Here is a 25,725-nt window from a genome sequence, read left to right as displayed (position 1 = left end):
GAGATTGGATGGGGGAATTCAGCCATACATATCAGTATGACAATACGACACCCTCTGTCCTAAGACCCTCACATCGTACAAGGAAAAACTTCCGAAGAAAACCCACAGTTTAAAGGGAACATGGGAGAAACCTCAGGGAGAGCAACAGAGGAGGGATCCCTCTCCCAGGACGGACAGACGTGCAATAGATGCCGTGTGTAAATTGAAAAGATAATACATTTGCAACATAGGTAGTCCAAATGTTTGGAAATGCATGTGTGTATAATGGGAAGATGATATAAGATACTATATGTATGCATGTAGTACCACCCTTGCTAGCGATTCCCTCTCTAGTTTAGCATACTCAGCTTCGTTGTCCCTGGCCATAGAATCACGATTTTATGGGGCCGGAAAAAACTGGGGGAAAATACACACTAGCCGGTGTTGTGTCACATTATGCCTCCCCGTCATGAAATGCCCCCCTTGTCACGGGAACGCGCATTTCTAAATGATACGTTTACGCCTCTAAATGACACGTTTACACCATAGGTTTACACCTTAAAAATATGTTTAAAATGAAAAGTAAACGTTCAGGGGTTTTATTAATGGTAATATTCAGACTGTGAGTTGTTTAGTGGTAGCTCATAGTCTGATTCTTATGGTTTAACTTTCGCTCCGTATTTGAGATGTCGAAATGCATTCGTCACTTCCTTTTCAGTTTTTGTTTTTTTTAATCTTTTTTTTATCATTATTGTTACGTCCTGTCTGTATAAACGTGCTTTAAAATGTATCGTTTAATTTTACATAGTTGTCATCTAATAATCAAAATATGTTTACAAATGTTACATAGTCTTTGTCAGCATATTATTATATACGCTATGCGTACAAAATAAAAGTGTGACATTCATGAAACTTGCTCCATTTATTGGTGCCAGTCCTAGAACCATACCCTGAAAAGTGCTTGAGGGTGGGATTCATAGAAACCTCTTTTTTGGGGGGGGGCATTTTATGACAGGCCTGGCCATCACGATATGCCCCCCCTTGCTATCTTACAAAATAAAAGTGTGACATTCCTGAAACTTGCTCCATTTATTGGTGCCAGTACTAGTACTATTTCTTTCTCATAACACAACATTTATGTTTTTGAAAGATTTCGATAATTGAAGGAATGGTTAGAATGTTAGTGGGAAATACATTAGAGATATTCTATTATCATAAAAAAAATCCCATAATGCATACCTTACATAACAAGTATTTATTGTTTTCTCAGATTTGCTGTGACATTTGTCAGCGGTGGTACCACCACCAATGTGTACAAAGGCCTCCAGTGGATCAACCGTACTTGTGCCCTGGATGCACATAATGCCCTGAAGGGACGATCATTAACCCACTGTCATTGCAACCAATACAACTATTGTTTGGCCTGTCATTACATTACATTACATTACATTACATTGCATTTAGCTGACGCTTTTATCCAAAGTGACTTACAACAAGTACATTCGACCAGGAAGACACAACCTTGAAGAAAACAGAATCATATAAGAACATCAGGTTTCAAAGAGCCAATCGTTTCAAGTGCTACTCAACCGGCTTTAGATAAGCCAGTCCTTTATTAGTATATAAGTGCTCTGTTAGCAGTTCTTTGTTAGTCATTCTATCACTCGAAGTGGAGTCGAAAGAGATGAGTTTTCAGTCTGCGCCGGAAGGTGTGTAAGCTATCTGCGGTCCTGATTTCAATGGGGAGCTCATTAAAATGCCCCCACCCCAAAAGATGTTTCTATGAATCCCACCGTCAAGCATTTTTCAGGGTATGGTTCTAGGACTGGCACCAATAAATGGAGCAAGTTTCAGGAATGTCACACTTTTATTTTGTAAGATAGCAAGGGGGGGGCATATCGTGATGGCCAGGCCTGTCATAAAATTCCCCCCCCAAAAAAGAGGTTTCTATGAATCCCACCGTCAAGCATTTTTCAGGGTATGGTTCTAGGACTGGCACCAATAAATGGAGCAAGTTTCATGAATGTCACACTTTTATTTTGTACGCATAGCTTATATAATAATATGCTGACAAAGACTATGTAACATTTGTAAACATATTTTGATTATTAGATGACAACTATGTAAAATTAAACAATACATTTTAAAGCACGTTTATACAGACAGGACGTAACAATAATGATAAAAAAAAAGATTAATAAAAACAAAAACTGAAAAGGAAGTGACGAATGCATTTCGACATCTCAAATACGGAGCGAAAGTTAAACAACTCACAGTCTGAATATTACCATTAATAAAACCCCTGAACGTTTACTTTTCGTTTTAAACATCTTTTTAAGGTGTAAACCTATGGTGTAAACGTGTCATTTAGAGGCGTAAACGTATCATTTAGAAATGCGCGTTCCCGTGACAAGGGGGGCATTTCATGACGGGGAGGCATAATGTGACACAACACCGGTACTACGCTATATGTAAAAGGCCACCAAAAACTGTCCTGGCCTGGACGCTAAAGGACGTTAAAACGGGGCTAGCCGCTGCAATGGAAATGCGCTATAACATACCTTGCAGAGGGCGATTTCTTAACTGGCCGAACTGGTGTCCTGGTCGGTGATGACACCAGAAAGACCGATGGTACTGCATCTCCATTGAGTAATGGTTGTTCTTTAAATCCCATGTTATGTTTGATCATACTCTCAGAGTAGTCGTCCGGAAATGTGAAATGTTCGCTGCATACATGAGCCTGTAAATCTCTCGGTTCGGGCCGGCCACATTTCGCTAGCCACTGCCTCCGAATGTACTTCTTACGCTTACCTTTTGGCAACAGATGGAACCGAGCATTCCGTGGATTGTTCCTATCCGAATTATGGCAATATTTCGCGATACAGTGAGGCATATTTGAATAGAGAAACTACAGTAAATAACATGGAGATCAAGTGTCTTCGAAAACCAAACGCATGGATTACGTCACGTCCGGGAAATGGCGGCGCCCACAGTGTTGATGTTATTTCGGTATATAATCAGTTTAAAATCACTGATAATGTCATCGGATTAAAAAAAAAAAAGAGAGAGACTGGCAGAGACTGGTCTGTTTTATCGGATGATAATTTTTAAAAAATGAGTGTCATGAGCATACCATTCCTTTAAATTGACTTTGGTTAGTTAATAAAAATATTGATATTATATATATATATATAATTGATGCAGTCTTTCTGAACACTTTTTTAAAAAAATACTGCAAATGAAGAATATTTTAAATGTTAACTTGAAAAGATTTGTGAAAGGATACATTCTTCATGGGCTTCAATGGCTCTAGTAAAGGGTGTGTTATGGTTGCTTGTATTATCCTCAGATAGTGGTTTGTTTAAATAACTAGTGACATTTTAATAAATATTGCAAAAAAGGGCTCCAAAAAAGGCATATATAATCTGGCCGGCTTAACCAGTGTGTATTTTTTCAAGCACCACAAGATCCAGAGTTTATAAAGTACAATTCTGGGCCATTGATTGTGTCATTTCTCCAAACACATACAGTAAAAATGCCTGTTTTGAAGCCTTAAAATGGTGGAGGAAAAAGACTTTACATTGGGTTATACTTAAAGACAGGGCTATTCAGTTAAGAGAAGAGAAAAAGGAAAGAAAATTGTTATAATGGGTGATGTAACATTAATGACAGACATAATATGAGGTCCTTGGCACTGTGTGATCATGGGGCATCACCCTTACAGCATCAGGACAATATCATATGGAGTCAGACACTGGAAGTGTGCTGGAGGCGTTGACTGGGACTGATGGAATGAGACTGAAGAATCTGCGAGGTACGAACTAGCGGCGGAGGAATAATCATATATTAAAAGACAGCAGCATCATAAGAGGCCAACAAGAGTGACAGAGTGGGTCAGTGTGCAGTCTACCATCCTCTTAAAATACTCTGTCCAACAGTCTCATTTTTAACGCTTATTCAAAATAGCAGAGAAACATGCATTCTTGTACTCAGGAGGGGACATTGACAGAGGATTGTTGGAAAAGTACACAGTAAGTACTTCATAGTAGCCTACTTGTGGGGGTAGTTTCACTAGTACTGAGTCCAACAGGTTCAATCTCACGAAGAACTAATGGCAACAAAAAATAATTCCCTCATCAAACTTAGCAGAAGTGGCTTGATTTTGTTCTCAGCAGGGGACTTTGTACACAGTAAAAGTACTTCAATGTATTGTAAGTAGTAGGCTAACTAATACAAAGTCAAACAGTATCAATTTCATTAAGAACTAATGGTAAAATTATATTTGTATCATTCATCAAAGATATAGCAGAAAAACATGCATTATGTACTATGGAGGGGACTTTGACAGAGGATTACTCACAAAGTACACAGTAAAAGTACTTCATTTTATTTCTGGTAGAAGTCAAACTAGAACCGAGTCCAACAGTGTCAGTTTTCTTAAGAACTTGTGGTAAAACATATTTGTATCACTCGTCAAATATAGCAGGACAAATGAAGAGCAGCTGATTTGAAAAAACAAACGCGAGAGGCGGAACCGCTGTATAGTTTAAATCTCCTAACAATGTTGTCCATTTTAGACATAGGCTTATTATATTTACAGCCTTAATAACATTCATTTTCTGGGCTCAATATGTGTCTTGGCCGTTTTCGTTGTGATCGCTAAATTCACCTTGTTTATAATAATCACCGTTCCTTCAGCAGGATACTGACAAAGTGTGATTTTAGCAAACGAGTGCTTTTGTTTTGAAATCACTTCCGTGAGTTTCGCCCCGCCTCTCGCTCCAAGGACGCAAAAAGCAAAAACGTCTCTCAGACGCTCTTCCGTTTACGTGTTTAATAAAGAAAAACAATTGGACGGTAGATACACGGATTATAAATACACTCATATAATTAATTTTATCTTAAATGGACACCTTTTGAATAATTAATAGGATTATTTTACTTTTGCCATAGTCTACGTATATTAAGATGCATACAGGCTGCTTATTGTATGTAGACACCCAAAGGCAAAGACCTAGGCTACTTAAACAATATTTTTGAACGCATTACTTTTACTTGTAACAGAGTATTTTTACACTTTGGAATTTCTCATTTTAAATGAAAAATCTCAGTACTTCGGATTTATTTATAATGACAACGTATCATCATTTTGAGTCATCACTAAATTGTCGCAGCCAGCAGAGGGGACTGTCACTTTCCCCTCTCTATTAAAATGCTTCCCCACCCGCCATCTTTATTATGGGCAAACAACGTCCGGCGTTGACGTAGAGATGTTCTCTTGTGTGATTGGTGGAAATGGGTCATGCCAAAGGTCACGTATATTTGGCGCTCTTCATTCACTAGTAATCTGGCGCGTTTTTGAAAGAGCAAAATACGTCAAGAAGAAACATGTTTTTGAAACCTTACTCGGAAACAATGGAGATTATAATCGTTTAACGCTTTCCTTGGTGCTTTAATATGTCCGTCGCTGACATGTTGGAAATGTTTGGACCACTTTTGGAAGCTGTGAGGAGTGGAGTGTGTTTGAAAGTAGCTTCCATTGAAGTCTGCTAGCTTGTTGTTTTACAGAGACATTTATAAGTCTGGTGGCAACACACACAGCTGTCCGTCTCACACAATGAATTTATACTGTTTGTTCACATTCTCGGGGAGGTGAATAAGTAAGAGAAAGAAGAAGACGAAGTTGCAGAAGGTTCTGTTTTTATTGGTAAGTAGTTTCCTTTATTTGTATACTTGCTCGTCATTTGTCACAAACACTGGAGGAAGAAGCAGTTAGGCACAGGGCGCCATGATGATTCTAATGTCAGCTGTTACTGGCTGTCCGTGACGCCTATACGATTTATACTAATATGCTGTTTATAAACACTTCATACTGACTTTGCTTCACTAAAACTAACTTCCTGCATTGTTTGGTATTATTGCTTTTTTACAGTACTGTTTTGTGTAGGACTGTTTACACTGTCGGATACCATGGCGGTAAATTGACTAACATTAAAATGTATTGATTTGATCATTTGTATATTCTTATTTGAAACATCCAAATACATTTTTACATTACAGTGTTGTGTTTTTTCACTTTTCTGTTGAAGCAAGAAAGATTATTGAAATCTATAATAATAATAATTGCCGTGTTACTTTTGATAAAGCTTCCTAACTTCTCAGGGCAACTCGTTTTTATGGCATGGGATTTAGACCACTGTACTCATTTGAATATAATTAGAGTTCCTCTCTATATTCTCCAAGCACATAACAGTATTTCCCTTTTTGATTTAGGTCTCTTCAAATGATGGCTGGTGTTGTGGCTATGGCATCTGTCATTGAGGACTTTGACACCCAGGTATGTCTATGACACAGATCTGTCCCATATCTAAAATGCAAAGCAGCTTTTGGGAAGTGTTCTTATTATTTCCTTTTGCATTATGTAGTTGATAATTTTGTCACTCCTTTTACAGTCTTGCAAGAAATCTCACAAAGATGGCAGCAGTCCTGTTGTCAAGACGATCAAAAACTACTTCTCTCCTGTGCCCAAGCCTGAGGAGAAACCCTTTTCACCTCCGCGCTCCAACAACATCATGGACTACTTTAACCGTAAGGCTCCGTCCTCTAAAGAAAAGACCAGCTCACCTGAACTGTCAAAAGAGAACTGTCGGACTTCTCAACCTGCTGGAAAACACACCAGCCCACAGGCAGCAGTGAAAAAGCCATCACAGAAACGGACTAGAAAGGCCAGCAAAGTTGCAAGAAAACTTGTGGAGGCTGAAACCATAAGTTTTACAGAGGAACCAAGCTGCCTGATTGTAGAAGAACAACATGAAAGCAGAGACTCAGCATCAGAAACCATCAGCAGCTGTGGTGTTCTTGGCAGTGATACAGCAGCCCTGATCGCCCAGCTTAGTGCTGAGGCCTATATCACTGGGGGGGAATGGGAGAGTAATACCACTAAGACTGTCAGTGTTGAGCAGGCTGAAGAAGATGGTTCCAAATGTGGAAACGGTGTCGAACCTAATCTGGAACTGATTGGTATTGAATTATCTCCAATTGTACCATCAAAAGATAAAGCAAAACGAGTCAAAACTGTGGCACGGAATACTAAGAAGGCGAAGCACTCGGAACCAGAGGAGAACGAGAGCCCCTTGTGTGATGTTAGTATGGAGGTCAATTTGGATGAGGCCTCTCAGTTAAACCACAGCACTGTCACGGTCTCCTTTGAGGAATTTGTGCGGAACCAGGACAAGAGGAGGGGTGCAGAGGACAAAGAAGATGCAAGTAAAATCACACCTGAGGCAGAAGGAATAGCCCCTGACCAAATGGAGATCCTTAAAGCAGAGGAAAATGTTATTTCAGGGGTGTCACCTTTCCATGTCTCGCCCCGAACTGTCACCATCCAGGCAGAGGTGCATGTAGTCTCACCTAAACACGAAGTAGCGAAGGCAGGAGGAAAGTTAGCTACAATCTTCAACAGGAGAAAAGGTCAGATGAGCCCTGCAAAGGTTGTATCGTCTCCTCACACAGAGTCCGGACACCAACTTCCTTTTGCCTCTTTGACTGTCAAGCGTAAATCTAACGTGGTTCTTCAAGAGGAAGACTTGGAGCTGGCTGTGATCGAGAGTGAATCCACACCAAGGAGCAGCGAGGCAGTGAAGAAGCAGTTCATGGCTGCCTTCAAACAGCCCGGTCTGGATGGGTCCAAAAGCAAGCCTGGAAAGAGCCAGGGCAAGCAGAAGCAAGCTGGAGAGAAAGCTGCAGATGATGCAGACAAAGCTGCTGAAGAAGTAACTCCAGCCTCTGCTGAGCAAGTCCCTGCTGCTATGCAAGAAAATAAAGTGGCTAAAAAGAAACAAGCAAGAAAAGGCAGAAAGAAAGCTAAAGAAGAAAAGGATGCTCCACCTGCTGCTGCTGAAGCTGAAGAAACAGCAGCCATAGTTGTTGAGGTTGATGATGAGCCTCCCATCACTTCAACTCCCTCCGTCCCAGAAGCGAGGAGATCCAGGAGAGAGGGGGCAGTAAGGCAAGCTCCCGAAGCCCCCCCAACATCCCCTATCAGGAAAACCAAGAAACGAAACAAGTCAAAGGATGCTGCTGCGGACAGCCCTGCACATATTTCCACCTCAAAGACACGCAAGTCCAAACATGGAGTCTTCTTATCGGAGGTTGTGTGCCCACCTGACACACAAGAAAGTCCAATAAGGTGAATGATGATGATTATTTATTTATGATTGTATGTATGTACTGTTACACATGCATTTATACACACCTGTAACTGATTTACTTTCACGAAGGTTGTCATTTTTGGTCTCTTAGTGAAACTGTTTTAAAGAGGTCTAGATTCAACTGCATGAACACTTAAAGGTGGGGTAGGTAATTCTCTTCAGAAACACTTTGTTATATTCCATGGAATGCTCTTAACATCCCGATTACAATGAATATATGAAATGCTTTGACAATAAATAGAATACTTAACAATAATTCATCTGTGGAAGCCGTGGCGCTGTAAAAAGCACGACCAATCATCTGAGCCGGCCCGGCTAAAGTAACTGGATGGCCTACCTGCCTGTCAGCCTTCCATCTGTGCACAAACTTATCTCGTGCCCTCATTGGTCATGTGCGCTTTCGTGTGTGTTGGAGGAGGGGCTCTGTAAGGAAGTCTGAAGGAAGGGGCAGATTTTTTCCGGTTGTGTACTTTCAAATTATAGTGCACTCGAGCTGGTTTCTCCATTCTTACCTACCCTACCTTTTTAAGGATGTAGTTTGTGGTGCTGTTGAATAATATTGGATCATACAGGAAAGGGTTTCTGTTGTTTAGAGTACTCTCATTGTATAGACAGAATAGAACAATTATAGAAACACTTATCACTCAAATATAATTGAGCAGCACTGAAAACGACATTCTCTGAAATTCATCATACGTAAACATCTTTCATAAACACAGTTTGTGCTAAAACTGAACATCATAACCTTCATAAACTTAGCATTTATCAACAGACTGTTCTGTTCCAGGTGTGTTTATGCATACAGTGGGGCAAAAAAGTATTTAGTCAGCCACCAATTGTGCAAGTTCTCCCACTTAAAAAGATGAGAGGCCTGTAATTTTCATCATAGGTATACCTCAACTATGAGACAAAATGAGAAGAAAAAAAATCCAGAAAATCACATTGTCTGACTTTTAAAGAATTTATTTGCAAATTATGGTGGAAAATAAGTATTTGGTCGATAACAAAAGTCCATCTCAATACTTTGTTATATACCCTTTGTTGGCAATGACAGAGGTCAAACGTTTTCTGTAAGTCTTCACAAGGTTTTCACACACTGTTGCTGGTATTTTGGCCCATTCCTCCATGCAGATCTCCTCAAGAGCAGTGATGTTTTGGGGCTGTCGCTGGGCAACACGGACTTTCAACTCCCTCAAAAGATTTTCTATGAGGTTGAGATCTGGAGACTGGCTAGGCCACTCCAGGACCTTGAAATGCTTCTTACGAAGCCACTCCTTCGTTGCCCGGGCGGTGTGTTTGAGATCATTGTCATGCTGAAAGACCCAGCCACGTTTCATCTTCAATGCCCTTGCTGATGGAAGGAGGTTGTCACTCAAAATCTCACGATACATGGCCCCATTCATTCTTTCCTTTTCACGGATCAGTCGACCTGGTCCCTTTGCAGAAAAACAGCCCCAAAGCATGATGTTTCCACCCCCATGTTTCACAGTATGGTGTTCTTTGGATGCAACTCAGCATTCTTTCTCCTCCAAACACGTCTAGTTGAGTTTTTACCAAAAAGTTCTATTTTGGTTTCATCTGACCATATGACATTCTCCCAATCCTCTTCTGGATCATCTAAATGCTCTCTAGCAAACTTCAGACGGGCCTGGACATGTACTGGCTTAAGCAGGGGGACACGTCTGGCACTGCAGGATTTGAGTCCCTGGCGGCGTAGTGTGTTACTGATGGTAGCCTTTGTTACTTTGGTCCCAGCTCCCTGCAGGTCATTGACTCGGTCCCCCCGTGTGGTTCTGGGATTTTTGCTCACCGTTCTTGTGATCATTTTGACCCCACGGGGTGAGATCTTGCGTGGAGCCCCAGATCGAGGGAGATTATCAGTGGTCTTGTATGTCTTCCATTTTCTAATAATTGCTCCCACAGTTGATTTCTTCACGCCAAGCTGTTTACTTATTGCAGATTCAGTCTTCCCAGCCTGGTGCAGGTCTACAATTTTGTTTCTGGTGTCCTTTGACAGCTCTTTGGTCTTGGCCATAGTGGAGTTTGGAGTGTGACTGTTTGAGGTTGTGGACAGGTGTCTTTTATACTGATAACAAGTTCAAACAGGTGCCATTAATACAGTTAACAAGTGGAGGACAGAGGAGGCTCTTAAAGAAGTTACAGGTCTGTGAGAGCCAGAAATCTTGTTTGTTTGTAGGTGATCAAATACTTATTTTACCGAGGAATTTACCAATTCATTCATTAAAAATCCTACAATGTGATTTCATGGATTCTTTCCCCCATTCTGTCTCTCATAGTTGAAGTGTACCTAGGATGAAAATTACAGCCCTCTCATCTTTTTAAGTGGGAGAATTTGCACAATTGGTGGCTGACTAAATACTTTTTTGCCCCACTGTATGTGTGGTCTCTTTCGACTCCACTTAGAGCGATAGAACTATTAACAAAGCACTTATATACTAATAAAGGACTGGCTTATCTAAAGCCAGTTGAGTAGCACTTGAAATGTTTTTGCTCTATAAAACCTGATGTACTTATATGATTCTGTTGTCTTCAAGTTTGTATTTTGTTGGTCGAACGCACTTATTGTAAGTCGCTTTGGATAAAAGCGTCAGCTAAATGCAATGTAATGTAATGTTTTTTTAAAGGTTGCCGTTTTAATTCAATGTTGTTGTTTTCTTCAAAAGGATCAGATTTACCAGAGTCCATAGAAATGTTCCCAAGTCCAAGGCTAACAGTGAAAGTAGCAGCAACACCTCTTTAGCTACTAAAGTAAGTACAATTGTGTTTTTTTTACAGATCAATAAATGTAATGAATTTATTACCAAATGGAAAAACACATTTGAATATTTTTTAATGTGGGCTTTAGATGATGAAGGAATGGTTTTATTTCTTTCAGCCATCAAAGGACTCTAAAACAAGGAAGCAGGCAAAGAAGTTGGTGAAGAAAGCCAAAGTGATTCAGCAGAGTAAAAAAACTGCCGTCAAGGAGAAGTGCACCTTAAGGCGTTCGTCTCGAACTGAGGCCGCCTCCTACGACAAGAAGATCTACTGTGAAGACGAGGTACAGTGAAAGGCCACAGGATGAATCGCACTGTAGTGAAGGGGATGGTTTACATTATATATACACATGAAGAGTCAATGAAACGCCATGACGATGATGATCAGATAAACGTACATGCAGGATCTTTTTATTATTTCACATTGTGTGTTATCTTTCCATTTTTCAATTGTACATGAATTAGGGCTGCTCAATTCATCGTATTTTAATCGCAATTACGATTTTGGCTTGCAACGATTATGAAAACAACATAATCGAAATAAAACTTTTTTTTTTTTTGGTTTTTCAGTTGAATTATACTTAAAGTTCAGGGTAATCAACTGTTAAAAACATACTGTTCACATTTTTTTTATCAATAAATTGATGTTTTCAAAGTAAATGAATAATCGTTTTTAATAATCTTGATATCAATTATTGACCCAAATAATCGAGATGATGATTTTTGCCATAATCGAGCAGCCCTAACATGAATGCATAAATACAGACTAGCACACATTAGGGTAGCAACCTTATTACAGTTACATTGACCCTGTTGAAACATGCACAATTTATTATACACCATCAAATCTTTTAGCACCATCAGTTGTCCTTCCTTTGAGAAAGTGCATTTTAGCCCAATATGAAGCATATGCAATCACACAACCCTCAATGGCAAAGCAGCTTAATAAGGCATGGTGTAGAATAAGTGTTTCACTCTTATTTGGGATTTCTAAACGTAATGAGCAATAAAACCATTTGATCATATTTGAACAGTCGCCCCATGAGCTGTACATAAACACTTGGGCCATTTAGGGACTTCCACAATGGGACAACTTTATAAAAAATGTACGCCAAAACTTAATTTGTGTATTCACTTGTTTTTCTTATCTTTGTTGTTTCAGAACTCTGTCATCTGCGTGGAGAACGAACAGACGGCCACTCCTCAGAAGGCAAAAGAAAAGAGTAAAAGCAAGAAGCATTTACGGAGTCTGAATGAAGTTCTGGGGAAAGCTTCATCTGCCAAGACTAGCCCAGGTAGTCTTTCGTATTTTGAATCACCGTTTTCTGTTCAGCATTTCTTTTTTTAAATCTCTCCGAATACAAAATGAACCACCAGAAAGTGGCTAAATCCATAACCACCGACTTGGAAACATTGGTGTGTAATCATCTGATTCATATTTACATCCAAAACGTTACTTATTCTTTGAGCATCAAAACATGGATTATGGTGAAAAAATAATCGTTTTATTTTGATTACGTTGTTTTCGTAATCGTTGCAAGCCATAATCGTAATTGCAATTAAAATATGATTAATTGAGCAGCCCTAACCTTTACCACAAACAATAGAAATGTCTTCTAATGGTGCGGTATTTTTCTTCCTCCAAGGCTCCAAAGGGGCCGCGCTGGTCCAAGAGAAGAAGGTCCCCGCAGTGATTTCCATCTTTGATGAGAGCGGCTCTGAAAACTCCCAGGATGACGAGCAGTTCAGGGCACGCAGAGATTTCTTAAAGAGCGGCCTGCCCGAGACCTTCAGGAAACAGATCGCCAAGACAACTGCAACCAGAGAGGCCTACTCGCTGTCCTGCTCCTCCTTTCAGACTGTTACTCACATCCAGCAACAACCACAAGGTGAGCTGTTCCTTCACAGACATACAAAGACTTTCATCTCCATTTGACATTTCTTACACTTCATTTCAGAGACACATTTTAATCTCACCTCACATTATTTATTTGATAACTTATAAGTGTATGGATTAATAATGCGAAACATCATTTACATCATGATTTATTTGTACAGATTACAATTGCATTCAAATGATCTCGTTTTAGACATCACAAACTACCCCTAAAGAAATAGCCCTACCTTCAGCAGCTGCAACACATTAAAGTATTGATAACTTGAATTCAATTATATAATATACATTCTTCCGAAATGAGCCATTTGTCCAAAAGCTAAATGGTGCAAATACTTTTACTTTTGTAGTTATAAATACATTTAGACGATAATACTTTCTAATGCAGGACTCTAACCGGCAACAGAAAATGTCTACACTGTAATATTGCTGCTTTTACTTACATATATGACTTAATGTATTATTATTTTTGTTAATAATGAGTGGTAAGTTGATAATGAATCAAGACAGGGACGATTAAAACCTGTTTTTGTTGTGTTTTGACAGACTGCCCCCTTTGGAGTTTACTATGGCCCGAGTCTTCGTTACTGTGTCACCTGAAAGAGCTTTGGAGCCAAACATCAAACCCTCCACCTGTGAGCGGCTCCCTCTGTGTGAAGACACAACCAGACCCAAGAGCCTTTTGCCAACGGGTATGCTGTATTTATTTATATCTGGTTTAAAATTACTACCTCTCTGCAAGTATAGCTGTGTTGTTTTTACAAATAATTTAAAAGGCTTAAAGGAGACATTTCATGCTTTTCCGGTTATTACCCGTCCCCTTGTGTGTTATGAAGGTTTTTATGCATGTAAACGGTCTGCAGAGTCAAAAACCCTCAAAGTACACCCTGTAGCGAGTAAACTCTAACACAGAAAATACCTCCCCAAAACGCCTCGTTGGAGATACGTCACTGTCCATTTGATTCTTCCGGGTAGGGCATGATGTCAACCGTACCCGGAACGAAATGGACCAATCCGTGGAGCCGTTACGCTAAGCCCCCGCTGATTGGTCCAAATTGACCAATCCACGGACTTTCTCTCTCTCTCTCACACACACACACACACACACACACACACACACACACACACACACACACACACACACACACACACACACACACACACACACACACACACACACACACACACACACACACACACACACACACACACAGTGCAGGCAGCTCTGCTGATTTCTCCTCCCTGGCTGCAGGCTGATAACAGACAGTTGGGATCGCGGTGAGATTCTCTCTGCAGACCCATTCTCACAGCGTTTATCAACCTTTTTCTTACTCAATATCAAGCCACACTTATTGTTTTTACTTCGGCTGTGACTTTGTGTGTGCTCAGGGTGAGTTTGGCTGTGTTTCGCTGTGTATCGCTAAACAAGGAAACGACACCTCCACGGAGCTCAGCGCAATTCACAACGTCCCGACCAATCAGAGCACACTATGCTCACAGGGAGGGTGGGGGCTGGAGCTATTGGAGCTCCAACGAGCCGTTAAAGGCAGAGAGTGAAATTCAGTGAATACACATAGTTTACAGAGATGCTGTTTGAGAAACCAATGTGAGTTTAGAAAATTGCACAATATAAATCTATTCTAGTAGACTTCAATCAATGTTTATTTATATAGCCCAATATCACAAATGTTACATTTGTCTCAGTGGACTTCACAGTGTGTACAGAATATCAGTGTGACAATACGACACCCTCTGTCCTTAGACCCTCACATCATACAAGGAAAAACTTCCGGAGGAAAACCCACAGCTTAAAGGGAAAAATGGGAGAAACCTCAGGGAGAGCAACAGAGGAGGGATCCCTCTCCCAGGATGGACAGACGTGCAATAGATGCTGTGTGTAAATTGAAAAGATAATACATTTGCAACATAGGTAGTCCAAATGTTTGGAAATGCATGTGTGTATAATAGGAAGATGAATCCACGAGGATATCCATCCAGGACCGATGATCCAGGACCACAGCCACGACTCAAGATCCAGGGCTCGCGATGCAGGACACAGGACCGCAGGATCATCCATGACTCCGGATCCCGGCGTATATAGACACCAAAAAGAAAGACATTTGGGGAAGCTGGGTTAATCGGAACATGAGTGTACACGGGTACAGACAGAGAGAAGGAAGAAGTAAGATGTCCCCCGACAAACTAAGCCTATATCAGCAAAACTAGGGGCTGAATCTAATCAGCCCTAACTATAAGCTTTATCAAAAAGGAAGGTCTTAAGCGCACTCTTAAAAATGGATAGGGTGTCTGCCGCCCGAACACAAACTGGAAGCTGATTCCACAAATGTGGAGCATGATAAGAAAAGGCTCTGGCTCCCATTGTACTTTTAGAGACTCTAGGAACAACCAACAACCCTGCATTCTTGGAACGCAATGCCCCAGTAGGACAGTAGGGTATAATGAGTTCTTTAAGGTAAGATGGCGCCTGCCCATTAAGGGCTTTGTAGGCGAGAAGAAGAATTTAAAATTCTATCCTGTGTTCTATAGGGAGCCAGTGTAAGGCAGCCAGAACAGGAGTAATGTGGTCCCCTTTCCTAACTCTGGTTAGTACACGAGCCGCAGCATTTTGAATCAGCTGAAGCGACTTGACTGACTTCTTGGTACTCCCTGATAATAAAGAGTTACAATAATCCAGCCTTGAAGTAACAAATGCATGGACTAGTTCAACAATGGAATTATGATCAGTGGAAATGGCCATGACATGTTTCCTTTAAATGCTCATTTGTCTACAATAAGTGTGCTTTGTAGTGTTTGATTATAACTTTGTATCCATCCAGCTACAGTGGGGTTAACCAGCAGACCCAGTATTAAATAAAAGTACATTTGTTCTTTGAAGGGTTCTGGCTGGAGGCCTGAGATCTCTGAAAGTGTTCGCCGGCTTCTAACGGAGGAGATCAGCACCGCTAACCCTTCCTTCGATGTTGAGATGTTCCTCTCTCGCTTCCTAAAGAGACGCGCTGACCAACAGCAGCAGTGCATGGCCTCAGGTCAGTCTGACAGGGAGTTCATTCACTTGAGACAAGAGTTTACATGTTGAGTTTCAAAGCATCAGGTTGCAGTAACAGTTTATTTCAGGCTGGGTTAAAGCTTGACGTCATGTAACATCTTGACTGCATTAAGTATTGACCCTGTATTTCTGCATCTACAGGAAGAACAGTTTCTTGAATGTTCATGAATGTTACATATATCAACATTTTCAAATCGGTTAAATTCATGTTTACAAATGAGCCAAAATAAGTACATCAATCTAAAGATTCTCAACATCCTGTGCATGTCACTAACTAGACCCTGAAGCTGAAACCAGAGTCTCCAGCACCACACCGCCCGCTGAACCAGTGGTAGGGAAGAGGAAGAGGAGGGATGATGAGGGGGAAACGACCGCCAAGCTTGCCAAGAAGCAGCGCGCCAACTGTGCCAAGGAAATCGTTTCAGAGCCCGAGCCAACGAAAAGACGAGGACGCCCGAGACGAGCTCAGAGATCGAGGACAGAGGACGCGGCGAATGAGAACTCAAAGCCTTCAGCCAAAAGTGCTGCCTCCCCGTCTGAAGATGACTCTGTGGTTGAGGTCGGTGACTCGCCTGTCGGAGAGAGCGCTGGGAAAAAAGGTGTGGTACTGCATTTCATGGTCTCCCCCATCTGATTGAATGATATCTCTATCTACTCAGTGTGCAAACCTTAAATCAATCCATGGGAGAAAGAAAAAATCCTTCTCTTACCTGTATTGCTATTGTTATGTTTAGATTGTTTTGGTGCGAGTTTCCAGATGTGGTAGATATCACCCATTGAGATGTGTGCCTACTTTTTAATGGAACAAAATGGCACACACACGTTTGAAAAGCAGTGTCTCTTTCCAGAAATCACGACCCTGTTACTCAAAGTAATCCTTGAAACCTTGGTTAAATTATTTCATACAAGAACTATTTTCTTTTTCCAAACAACACCTGGAACCCGAGGAAGGAAGAGGAGGCCTGAGCTCATTTATTGTCGTGTGTAGTTCAGTAGATAGAAAATAGTTACTTTTGTCTAAAATGTGTTACTGGCATGACAACTTTCATACATATAAGGAGATCATTTGTGTGCTCATTATTAAAATAGGTGCTGAATTGATCCAGTTGCTGTCTGTACATTTCATTGTCAGTAATGAACCAATGATTTGTTGATCAGATGTGATGAAGGAGGACGTGCTCTGGACGGACAAATATCAGCCCCAGCACACCAGTGACATCATCGGCAACACCGCTTCAGTGAGGAGGCTGCACAGGTGAGGAGATGAAACGGCTTTCATTTGACTAAATAAATATTATTTTTAATTTTAAGCTTTTAATGATTTCAAATGGAACTTTGAATTTCATATTTATGTCGTTTTCACAATTAAAGATCTTTGAACAAAGTCCAAACTTTTCTGTCTCTTCATTAAGCGGGAGAGCAGTTTTTTTGACTGCAGTTAGGTACAGGAAAAATATGATGGAATCCGATTCTGCAAATAGTACCATACTATTAATATGAGTGTAGCCTAACCCTTTTCTTTGCAGATAAAGCATGTTTTGAATGAAGCTTCAAACTAGGCTGAACAGCCCTAAAGAACCGTAAACACTGTATTTGCTTTAAACTGTATCTCTTTCATTGTAACTGCAAGTTACACAAGTTTGCACTATATGTGTGTGAGACCACTTCTGTTATTGTCTCAGGAACTTTGGGTTCATATTACATGTTTTTGTTCTTATGTTCAGCTGGCTGAAAGAATGGAAACTTCGTGCAGATCGGGAAGAGAGAAAAAATCAGAAAGAGAAGAAACGGGAGGAAAGTGGAAATGGTAGGAGATTAGATCATTTGTTCTCCTCATAACTTCTCTCTGGTGGATGGGTGTGCTGACTGCATGGTGGCTCTTTGTGTCCAGACTCAGAGTGGGACTGCGGAGAGGAGGACTCTCAGGATGGAGAGGACACGTTGTGTAATACGATGATCATCACCGGACCCACTGGAGTAGGGAAGACTGCAGCGGTCTACGCCTGTGCCCAGGAGCTGGGCTTCAAGGTACAGAAGCTTCAAAGTACACAACTGTAACATCTGTGAAAGAATTGTCTTCACTTCCTTACGTCCTCTATGGTCTTCCAAGGTGTTTGAGGTGAATGCTTCGTCTCAGCGCAGCGGCCGTCTGATCCTGTCCCAGCTGAAGGAAGCCACTCAGTCTCACCAGGTGGACAGTCAGGGGGTCAACGCACACAAACCCACCTACTTCAACAGCTACAGCACAAGCAGCAGCGCTGGCCCTCTCAAGCCTGGATCCTCGCCCAGTACGTACAGACACTCACGTTTATAGCACCGGGGCTAAAGGATTTGGGGGGTTGTGTTTTATGCACATTTTGGGAAACTTTGAGAATGACCATACAGTTTAAATGATTTGTTTTTGGAATCTACTTGAGTGCACTTTCAGAACATACTAGGAAGAAAACAACCCCAGTTGGTTAACATCAGACCGGAGCTGAAGAGCTTTGTTGAATAGCATTTGGTCTGATATAATATTTAAATGTAATTTAATGTTTAAATTAGGGCTGTCAAGTTAACGTGTTAATAACAAAAAAAAAATAACGCCACTAATTATTTTAACGCGATTAAGGCATGTGTATATCTTTTTTCCTCGGCCGCCCCGTAGCTTCAGAGCGCATCGAGTTTAAAATACCATCTACAAGCTGATGCTGACAGCCCCGCTCCTGCTGCCCGCTTGTGGCAGACCACACTTCCACGCTCACCGGCAGGCCCCGACTGGCCATCGGGAGGACCGGGAGGGTGTGTGTATGTGTGGCCCGAGCGAGCGAGAGAGAGACCTTACGTGCATTGTTGTTGTTGTTAGCATGTGATGCTAGCTAGCTGCGCTAACAGATATAAGAAGCTGTTTAAATGAAAACAGAGGAGCGACATGTCGCCACAACTGCGCCGAGCACTTGACTTTATGCAGGAAGCCAGACAGTGGGACATTGTACGAAAAGTCAGCACACTCAGCACGAATCGTGCGCGCAACATCATTGCAGAGTCCAGGCAGCTCCCGTTCGAGCATATATGAGAGAGGTTCCAGGTTGAATTGAGGCGAATATTTGTAATGTTCAGAGGTTGTTGTGTTTAATATTCATGAGGATATTTGTCATTGTTACATTACATTACATTGCATTTAGCTGACGCTTTTATCCAAAGCGACTTACAATAAGTACATTCGACCAGGAAGACACAACCTTGAAGAAAACAGAATCATATAAGAACATCAGGTTTCATAGAGCCAAGTATTTCAAGTGCTACTCAACTGGCTTTAGATAAGCCAGTCCTTTATTAGTATATAAGTGCTTTGTTAATAGTTCTATCGCTCGAAGTGGAGTCGAAAGAGATGAGTTTTCAGTCTGCCCCGGAAGGTGTGTAAGCTATCTGCTGTCCTGATGTCAATGGGGAGCTCATTCCACCATTTTGGAGCCAGGATAGCAAACCCACATTGTTCAAATGATAATAAACATTAGCATAAAGCATATTTGTCCACTCATATGTTGATAAGAGTATTAAAAACTTGAAAAATATTCCTCTAAGGTACATTTAGAACAGATCAAAAATGTGCGATTAATCGCGATTAAATATTTTAATCGACTGACAGCCCTAGTTTAAATGTAACGTATTAGGTCTGAAGCTATGAACCAAAAGTCCCTAAATGTCACAAGAGTTAATGGATATTCTTGTTATCTCCTTTTTTTGGTAGTGATAAATAAAAAACCTAAAGACAAAAACCTAAAAGTGAAATAAGATGTTTTAGTTACTATATTGATTGTTTAGGGGGGGGCATGTGGCATAGTGGGTTGTCCGTAGGTGTTCGGATCAGGGGGTCACAGGTTCAAACCCCACTGCAGTCAGCATGTCGTGTGTCCCTGAGACACTTCACCCCAAATTGCTCCTGTGGGGATTGCCCACAGTATTGAGTATGTAAGTTGCTTTGGACAAAAGCGTCTAATAAGTAACATGGAATGTAATGTTTACGTAAAAGTTTTGGAAGTTGATCACTGATTATTTTCTTTTTTCTTCCAGGAAAGTTGAACTCTCCTCGCAGGGTGGTTTCCTCTCCCAGGAAACATCCGCAGTCCCCAAGAGTTGCTCGGAAAGGAAACCTGGCTCCAACCTCCTTAGCTAACTTCTTCAAAATGGGTCGACCCACCGATGTGGAGACACCCAACACCAAGAAGAATGAACAAACGGGTACATTTCACCTTCAATGTGTCAATTGTCGACTTATATGATGATTTAACCTTCATGAAAAGTTATCAGCGCTTTAATAGTAAGATTTGTATCATTTCTTTCTCTCTCTCCTCCATCTTTTCATATAGCTGCTTCCAAGAAAGTCATCAAAGCAAAAGAATGTGCCATCAAGCCCAAAGCCCCTGCGGTGGATTCAGCAGCAGCTACCACCCCTAAAGAGAAGAACAGTGAAGAACAGAGCAAGAAGACGGCCACCTCGCTGATCCTGTTTGAAGAAGTGGATGTTATTTTTGACGATGACTCAGGGTTTCTAGCTGCCATCAAGACTTTTATGACGACTACAAAGCGGCCAGTTATCCTCACCACCAGCGGTGAGTAGAAGCAGAAAGGTCAAATGACTCACAGTTTGCTATGCGTTTATTTATTTACGCTCTGTCGGGACTTCTGAGTTCAAATCTAATCCTGCCTGTTTTGTAGATCCTGCTTTCAGCTCCATGTTCGATGGCGACTTTGAAGAGATCCTTTTCAAAACACCCTCAATGGTGAGTGGATGGTTTCTAAACCTTGTTTGTTTGTTTTGGCTTATTGACTGAATGTGGTGATTTCATTTTTTTAATTTTTTTATTTATTCTACTAATTCATCCAAAAAAGAAAAATATATAATTCATACACACTAAGATAAACAAAATGAGTAGAAGCGGGAGGGCTGAAGCATAGCTTATGGGAAGTAGCCCTCCCGTGAATCATCCTAATATAACATTGGCATTATTGCGTCAAAAACATATAGAAATGAAGGAGTATAAAGAAAACTGCAAAAAAATAAATAAATGCATATATATATATATATATATACATGAAAACTAGATATAGGGTCATTTTCTGCACATGTCAATAGCAGTTGACCTACTTTTTTTGTATACAAATATATATATGTACACATGTACTTGGCAAATAAATAATAATAATATAGGCATATAATAATATATGAATATAAACATTGTGAACACTTATTTTCAAGTGACTTTCTTTACATTCATATGTTCACACATACACAGAATATACATCAGCACCATATGTTCAGGTGTACAAGTACACAAATGCACTCCTATACATCAATACAAATATTACAAGGCAATTTCCAGGGCTGAAATAATAATTCAACCGCATAACGATGAAAAGAAATAAAATGAAAAGAAGGTAAAAATTATAAAAAGTAATGTAAACAATATTAAATAAATAAACAAACTGAAAAGTTATTATTTCTAAAAATATTAATTGATTCTGGGAATACCCAATATTTGTTAGCTGGAGTAATCTGCAAATATAATTGTTTTTGATTTGATTGATGCAAATGAAGTACGAGAGGTCAGATGTATGTAGTGTTTGTGCACCAGTCAGTTATGTGTTGGTCCTTCTCTCCCTGGTGCAGTTGGATGTGAGCAGCTTCCTGCAGCTGTTGTGTCTGACGGAGGACGTGAGGACAGACGTCCCGGACATCAGCGCTCTGCTCAGACTCAACGGATGCGACATCAGGCAGAGTTTACTGCAGCTGCAGTTCTGGACGCGCAGCGCAGGAGGCCGCCACCTGACCAGGCCACTGACACACACTGGCAAAAGTGGTGAGCTCTATTTCTTTTTTAGTGTGTCAAAACATCTTTAATCTTTCTTCTTGATCAGGAGGGAGATAGGCTTTTCCATCCCTTCTGTATAACTACCTATTCTGCACTCACCGCCTAAAATCGTTTAAATCACTCGCAAAGCAATAAACTGATTAGCTACAAGTCACACAGTAAAATAGAACAGAAGAGCTTTTTCTGTTGACCAAAGTCTAGACTTACAACCAAGCATTTGCTACCATGGCATGAGTTGAAGGTCCCAATCCGCACAGCAACAGGTTTTTTATTGATTTTTAGATTTGAACTGACTTGTATTGTTTCTCCGTGACAGTTTTACATTTAGTATTTTTTTTACAGCATAATTGGATTTCTATCTCTCGTCATTTTGTAAACCGCTGTGTAGAAAATGTGTTATCATTTTTATAAATGACTTTTTTTAACCTGATGTTATTTTTCCGTCTCATTCGCAGAGCTAAAGCCAGAGGCTGATGAAGAGGCGGCAGGGGTCACTCTCCCTCCCTGTGAAAGCGGCTGCACAGAGAGCATGCTGGGTCTTCTGAATGTGGAGCCTGAGAGAGACATGTGGGAGCTGCTCAGGGTAAAACATTACATTACCTAATACACTGCTTAGATGAAGAACATGTACCAAGTTGAGTCCTTGATTCACCCTGTATGTGTTGTCAACAGGGTCCGGGCGAGGAGACGTTACGCTGGGAGCTTCTGACTCACTGCAAGCATCGAGGAGTGGACCTGCTCTATTCCAACATGGAGACTCTCTTACCTCTACCACACACACAGCTGACTACCTCCACATACAAACCAGAGCCATCTGTCCCTGCAGCACAAGAACATCCTGCTGATCCAAAAGAGCTGCCATCACATACTACATACTACATACTACAAACCTCAGAGTCTGCAGATTGCTCCGAAGACAGCAGTCCAGTGAAGATGTCCAACAGAATGAAGAAGAACAAGAAGCGGCACTGTCTACCTGAAAGGGACGGACTGAACTCCGACTCGGAGTCAGAAGACGGCTTTCTATCCCTCTGCAAGCCGCAGGGCGCTCCTCAAGCGAAGGAGGAAGTCAAGGAGACGTTGGTTTCCCAGAAGGTGAAGAGAAAGCCTCTGACTCCAGAGGAGAGGCTAAAAAGTCTCCCCATCTCGCAGTGTCTAGACTCAATAGCTGACTTTTTCGACAACATGTCGTACATGGACTCCTTGCTTGTTGGGGGTGACGAGCGCAGAAATATGTCCTCGCTGGGAGCGGTGCTGAAAGACGGGATGACCGATGAGTCGCGGCTGGAGTCTGACAGTGAGAGCTGGATGAGAGCAGAGCGCATCATGGAGATCCCTGCCGCTGTGGAGGCTCTGAGCTTCAACAGGTGTCGGGTCGCAGCAGTGGAGGCCTGGAGGAGAGCCCAGCAGCTGCAGGGGGAGCTGGGAGAGCAGGCGGCGGCAGAGCTCACCCTGCCTGTAGCTGCTCATTGTGAGGGTTACAGCTTCACCCAGGACGGCCCCTGTCAACCACAGTGAGTGATGCCTGTCATTTATAAACTAATGCACTGTGGCGTAGGGCTGTGCAATTAATCCTATTTTAATCTCGATTACGATTTTGGCTTGCATCGATTACGAAAACAACGAAATAAAACGATTATTATTTTTTATTAAAAATAATAATAAATGTAGTTATTATTATTTATAATATTTTTTTGGTTTTTCAGTTGAATTATGCTTAAAGTACAGGGTAATCAACTGTTTAATCAACTAGTTTTTAATAATCGTGATATCAATTATTGACAAATAATCGTGATTATGATTTTTGCCATAATCGCACAGCCCTACTGTGGCGTAGTCAACATGGGCAAGGTCGACATTGGTCACTGAATGAACACCTTCTAACCCCGACCAGTTAAACCTCTGAACCCTAAAGCTCACCCTGAACCCTTTTCACAAAAATATACAACTCCTTATGGAAACAGCAAAAATAACAGCTAGAAATGGGGATATCTCAAAAATGTCTTTAGTGCAATAGTTGTAATGCCATAAATCATACAAATAATAAATACAAATGTTTCACTTTGCCTTTCCCAAATATTGAGATCTCACCATGTGTAAAGTGTATAACTATATATATTTGTAAAAGCTATACTTGCATCCTCTCGTTTCCTGCCATCTTTGCTCCGGGTCATCTTATATGTTGTTAGTTCCTCTGCTGAAGTGCTTGTCTCCAAAGATTAGTTCAAGGACATCTGTTGATGTTTTTAAAATGTCTTGATATGATGTTATTTTTGTGGCAAAAAAATAAAAGATTATTTTCAAAGCTACAGAAGGGGTTGCGGGGCTCATAACCTTGAGATGACATTTGTCTTTAAAGTGTGCTATATAAATCAAATGTATTATTATTATTATTATTTTCATAAGGACCAGTTAAGATAAGATATACTTGATTTTTGGGCTTCAATGCCACAATGCAATCCTAGATCATCATAAATAGACTCATGCATAAGTGTTTCGATGTGTTCCAGGATGGCCCAGCGGAGGAGGGAAGTGATGGACAGTCTGATGTTCAGAGGAGTTTTTGGTACTCTGGGAAACAGACCAGCCGCTGCCCTGGATTATTTACCCACCCTCCGCAACGTCTGCAGATCAGAGCAGCTGAAGGAGCAGGGCAAGGTTAAACGAAGGTGAGCATGCAAAAACAATAATAAGCTATGTACTTGGCCACAAGCACTAGGGTCTGGGTTTAAAGCATGGATGTATTTTAAGAACTGAATACGACCGAGGTAGGGCCTCATTCAGTCCTATGAGAACTGCTCTGGCTCATGAAGACAAAATGGCCTGACGCTGTCGAGAGCAGAACCTCACAAATGACCCATCATGCCTGGCTGTCGAGAGCACAAATACCTGTATGTGCGCTCATAGAGCATGCACAGTTGAGTTTTCCATGAAGTCCCGCCTCTGATCTCCCGCTCTCGGCTCAGTAGAATGAATGGAGAGAAAATAAATCTGGATTCAGCTTTTAGCGCATTTTACAACTTTTAAAACCTAATGATATAAATAAGGGCTATAAAAGTGTTCTAACTGGGTCGTTTATTTAGTTTAAAAAAATATATATACTGATTTACAGACGTCTCTTTCCCAATGTAACTCAACAGGAGAAAGTGTTTTTGGGCTCAGTGTCCGGCACACTTCCTGGGGGCTTGGTTTAAAGTTATGATGTAGGATTTGATTTTGACACAAAGTGCATATAACTGATGGACTACAAATACATGTGTTAAAGTGTAAACAGAATACTCTAAGCAGTTTTTTCCCTCCTCTAGGTTCCTGCACTACCTGGAGGCGATCCACCTCGGTCTAGACAAGACAACTCTGCAGCTCCTGGCTGAAGACTTCCCCTGAACCACTGAGGGGAAAGCTCCATATTAATTGGCTATTTAATTGGAACTCTTTTGTATTTTCTGTCTGCCCCTTTGTCTCTTATGATTCTGACCTGGTCAGAGGTGCGTGTGCACAATGGATGCTGGGTGAGGTTTCCACATATTTATTCCAAGATGGAAATGACTGACTCACTGAATACAGAACATGTATTCTCACCTGAAGGGGCCACAGCTAAATCACCTCAAATGTTGTCACATCTTTAGAATGCACTAAAGAGTTCTACTTTATATAATGTTTGTAATATTGAGCGCTGCTGGAGTGTGCTTTTGTACAGTTGTTTTATTCGTAGAAGCCTCATTTATAATTTTCTTTTGGAAATTGCTTTTGAGGCGCAAATATGTTTCATTGAAGATTTGTATTGGATTCACATGTAAAATAGAGGTTGTAAAGGATGGTATACATTGTTATTCTCCACGCAAGTTCACCTACATCACCTTCACACAGTGACTTTTTTTTATTTGTAATTTTTTGCTTGTTTTTTAACCTTAAATATGTACACATTCACAGTGGATTTTTGTTTTGA

The 25,725-nt window shown here is 40.9% G+C and overlaps 1 protein-coding gene across 1 annotated transcript; it reads left to right on the top strand.

Annotated features, from left to right (window-relative positions):
• The first annotated feature begins 5,273 nt into the window (after positions 1-5,273).
• Positions 5,274-25,725, top strand: atad5a (ATPase family AAA domain containing 5a). Its single transcript, XM_034089860.2, has 22 exons — positions 5,274-5,686; positions 6,253-6,316; positions 6,432-8,167; positions 10,874-10,958; positions 11,086-11,250; positions 12,129-12,261; positions 12,613-12,855; positions 13,407-13,552; positions 15,757-15,907; positions 16,206-16,526; positions 17,086-17,182; positions 17,652-17,734; positions 17,819-17,955; positions 18,038-18,215; positions 19,981-20,148; positions 20,277-20,519; positions 20,626-20,690; positions 21,578-21,767; positions 22,235-22,362; positions 22,452-23,293; positions 24,290-24,448; positions 25,085-25,725. The coding sequence occupies exons 2-22, from the start codon at positions 6,263-6,265 to the stop codon at positions 25,161-25,163; spliced, it is 5,403 nt and encodes a 1,800-aa protein (XP_033945751.1). The 5' UTR covers positions 5,274-5,686; positions 6,253-6,262; the 3' UTR covers positions 25,164-25,725.

Source organism: Pseudochaenichthys georgianus, chromosome 8, assembly GCF_902827115.2.
Source record: "Pseudochaenichthys georgianus chromosome 8, fPseGeo1.2, whole genome shotgun sequence".
Classification (NCBI taxonomy): domain Eukaryota; kingdom Metazoa; phylum Chordata; class Actinopteri; order Perciformes; family Channichthyidae; genus Pseudochaenichthys; species Pseudochaenichthys georgianus.
This window is presented reverse-complemented; position numbering and strand designations above follow the sequence as displayed.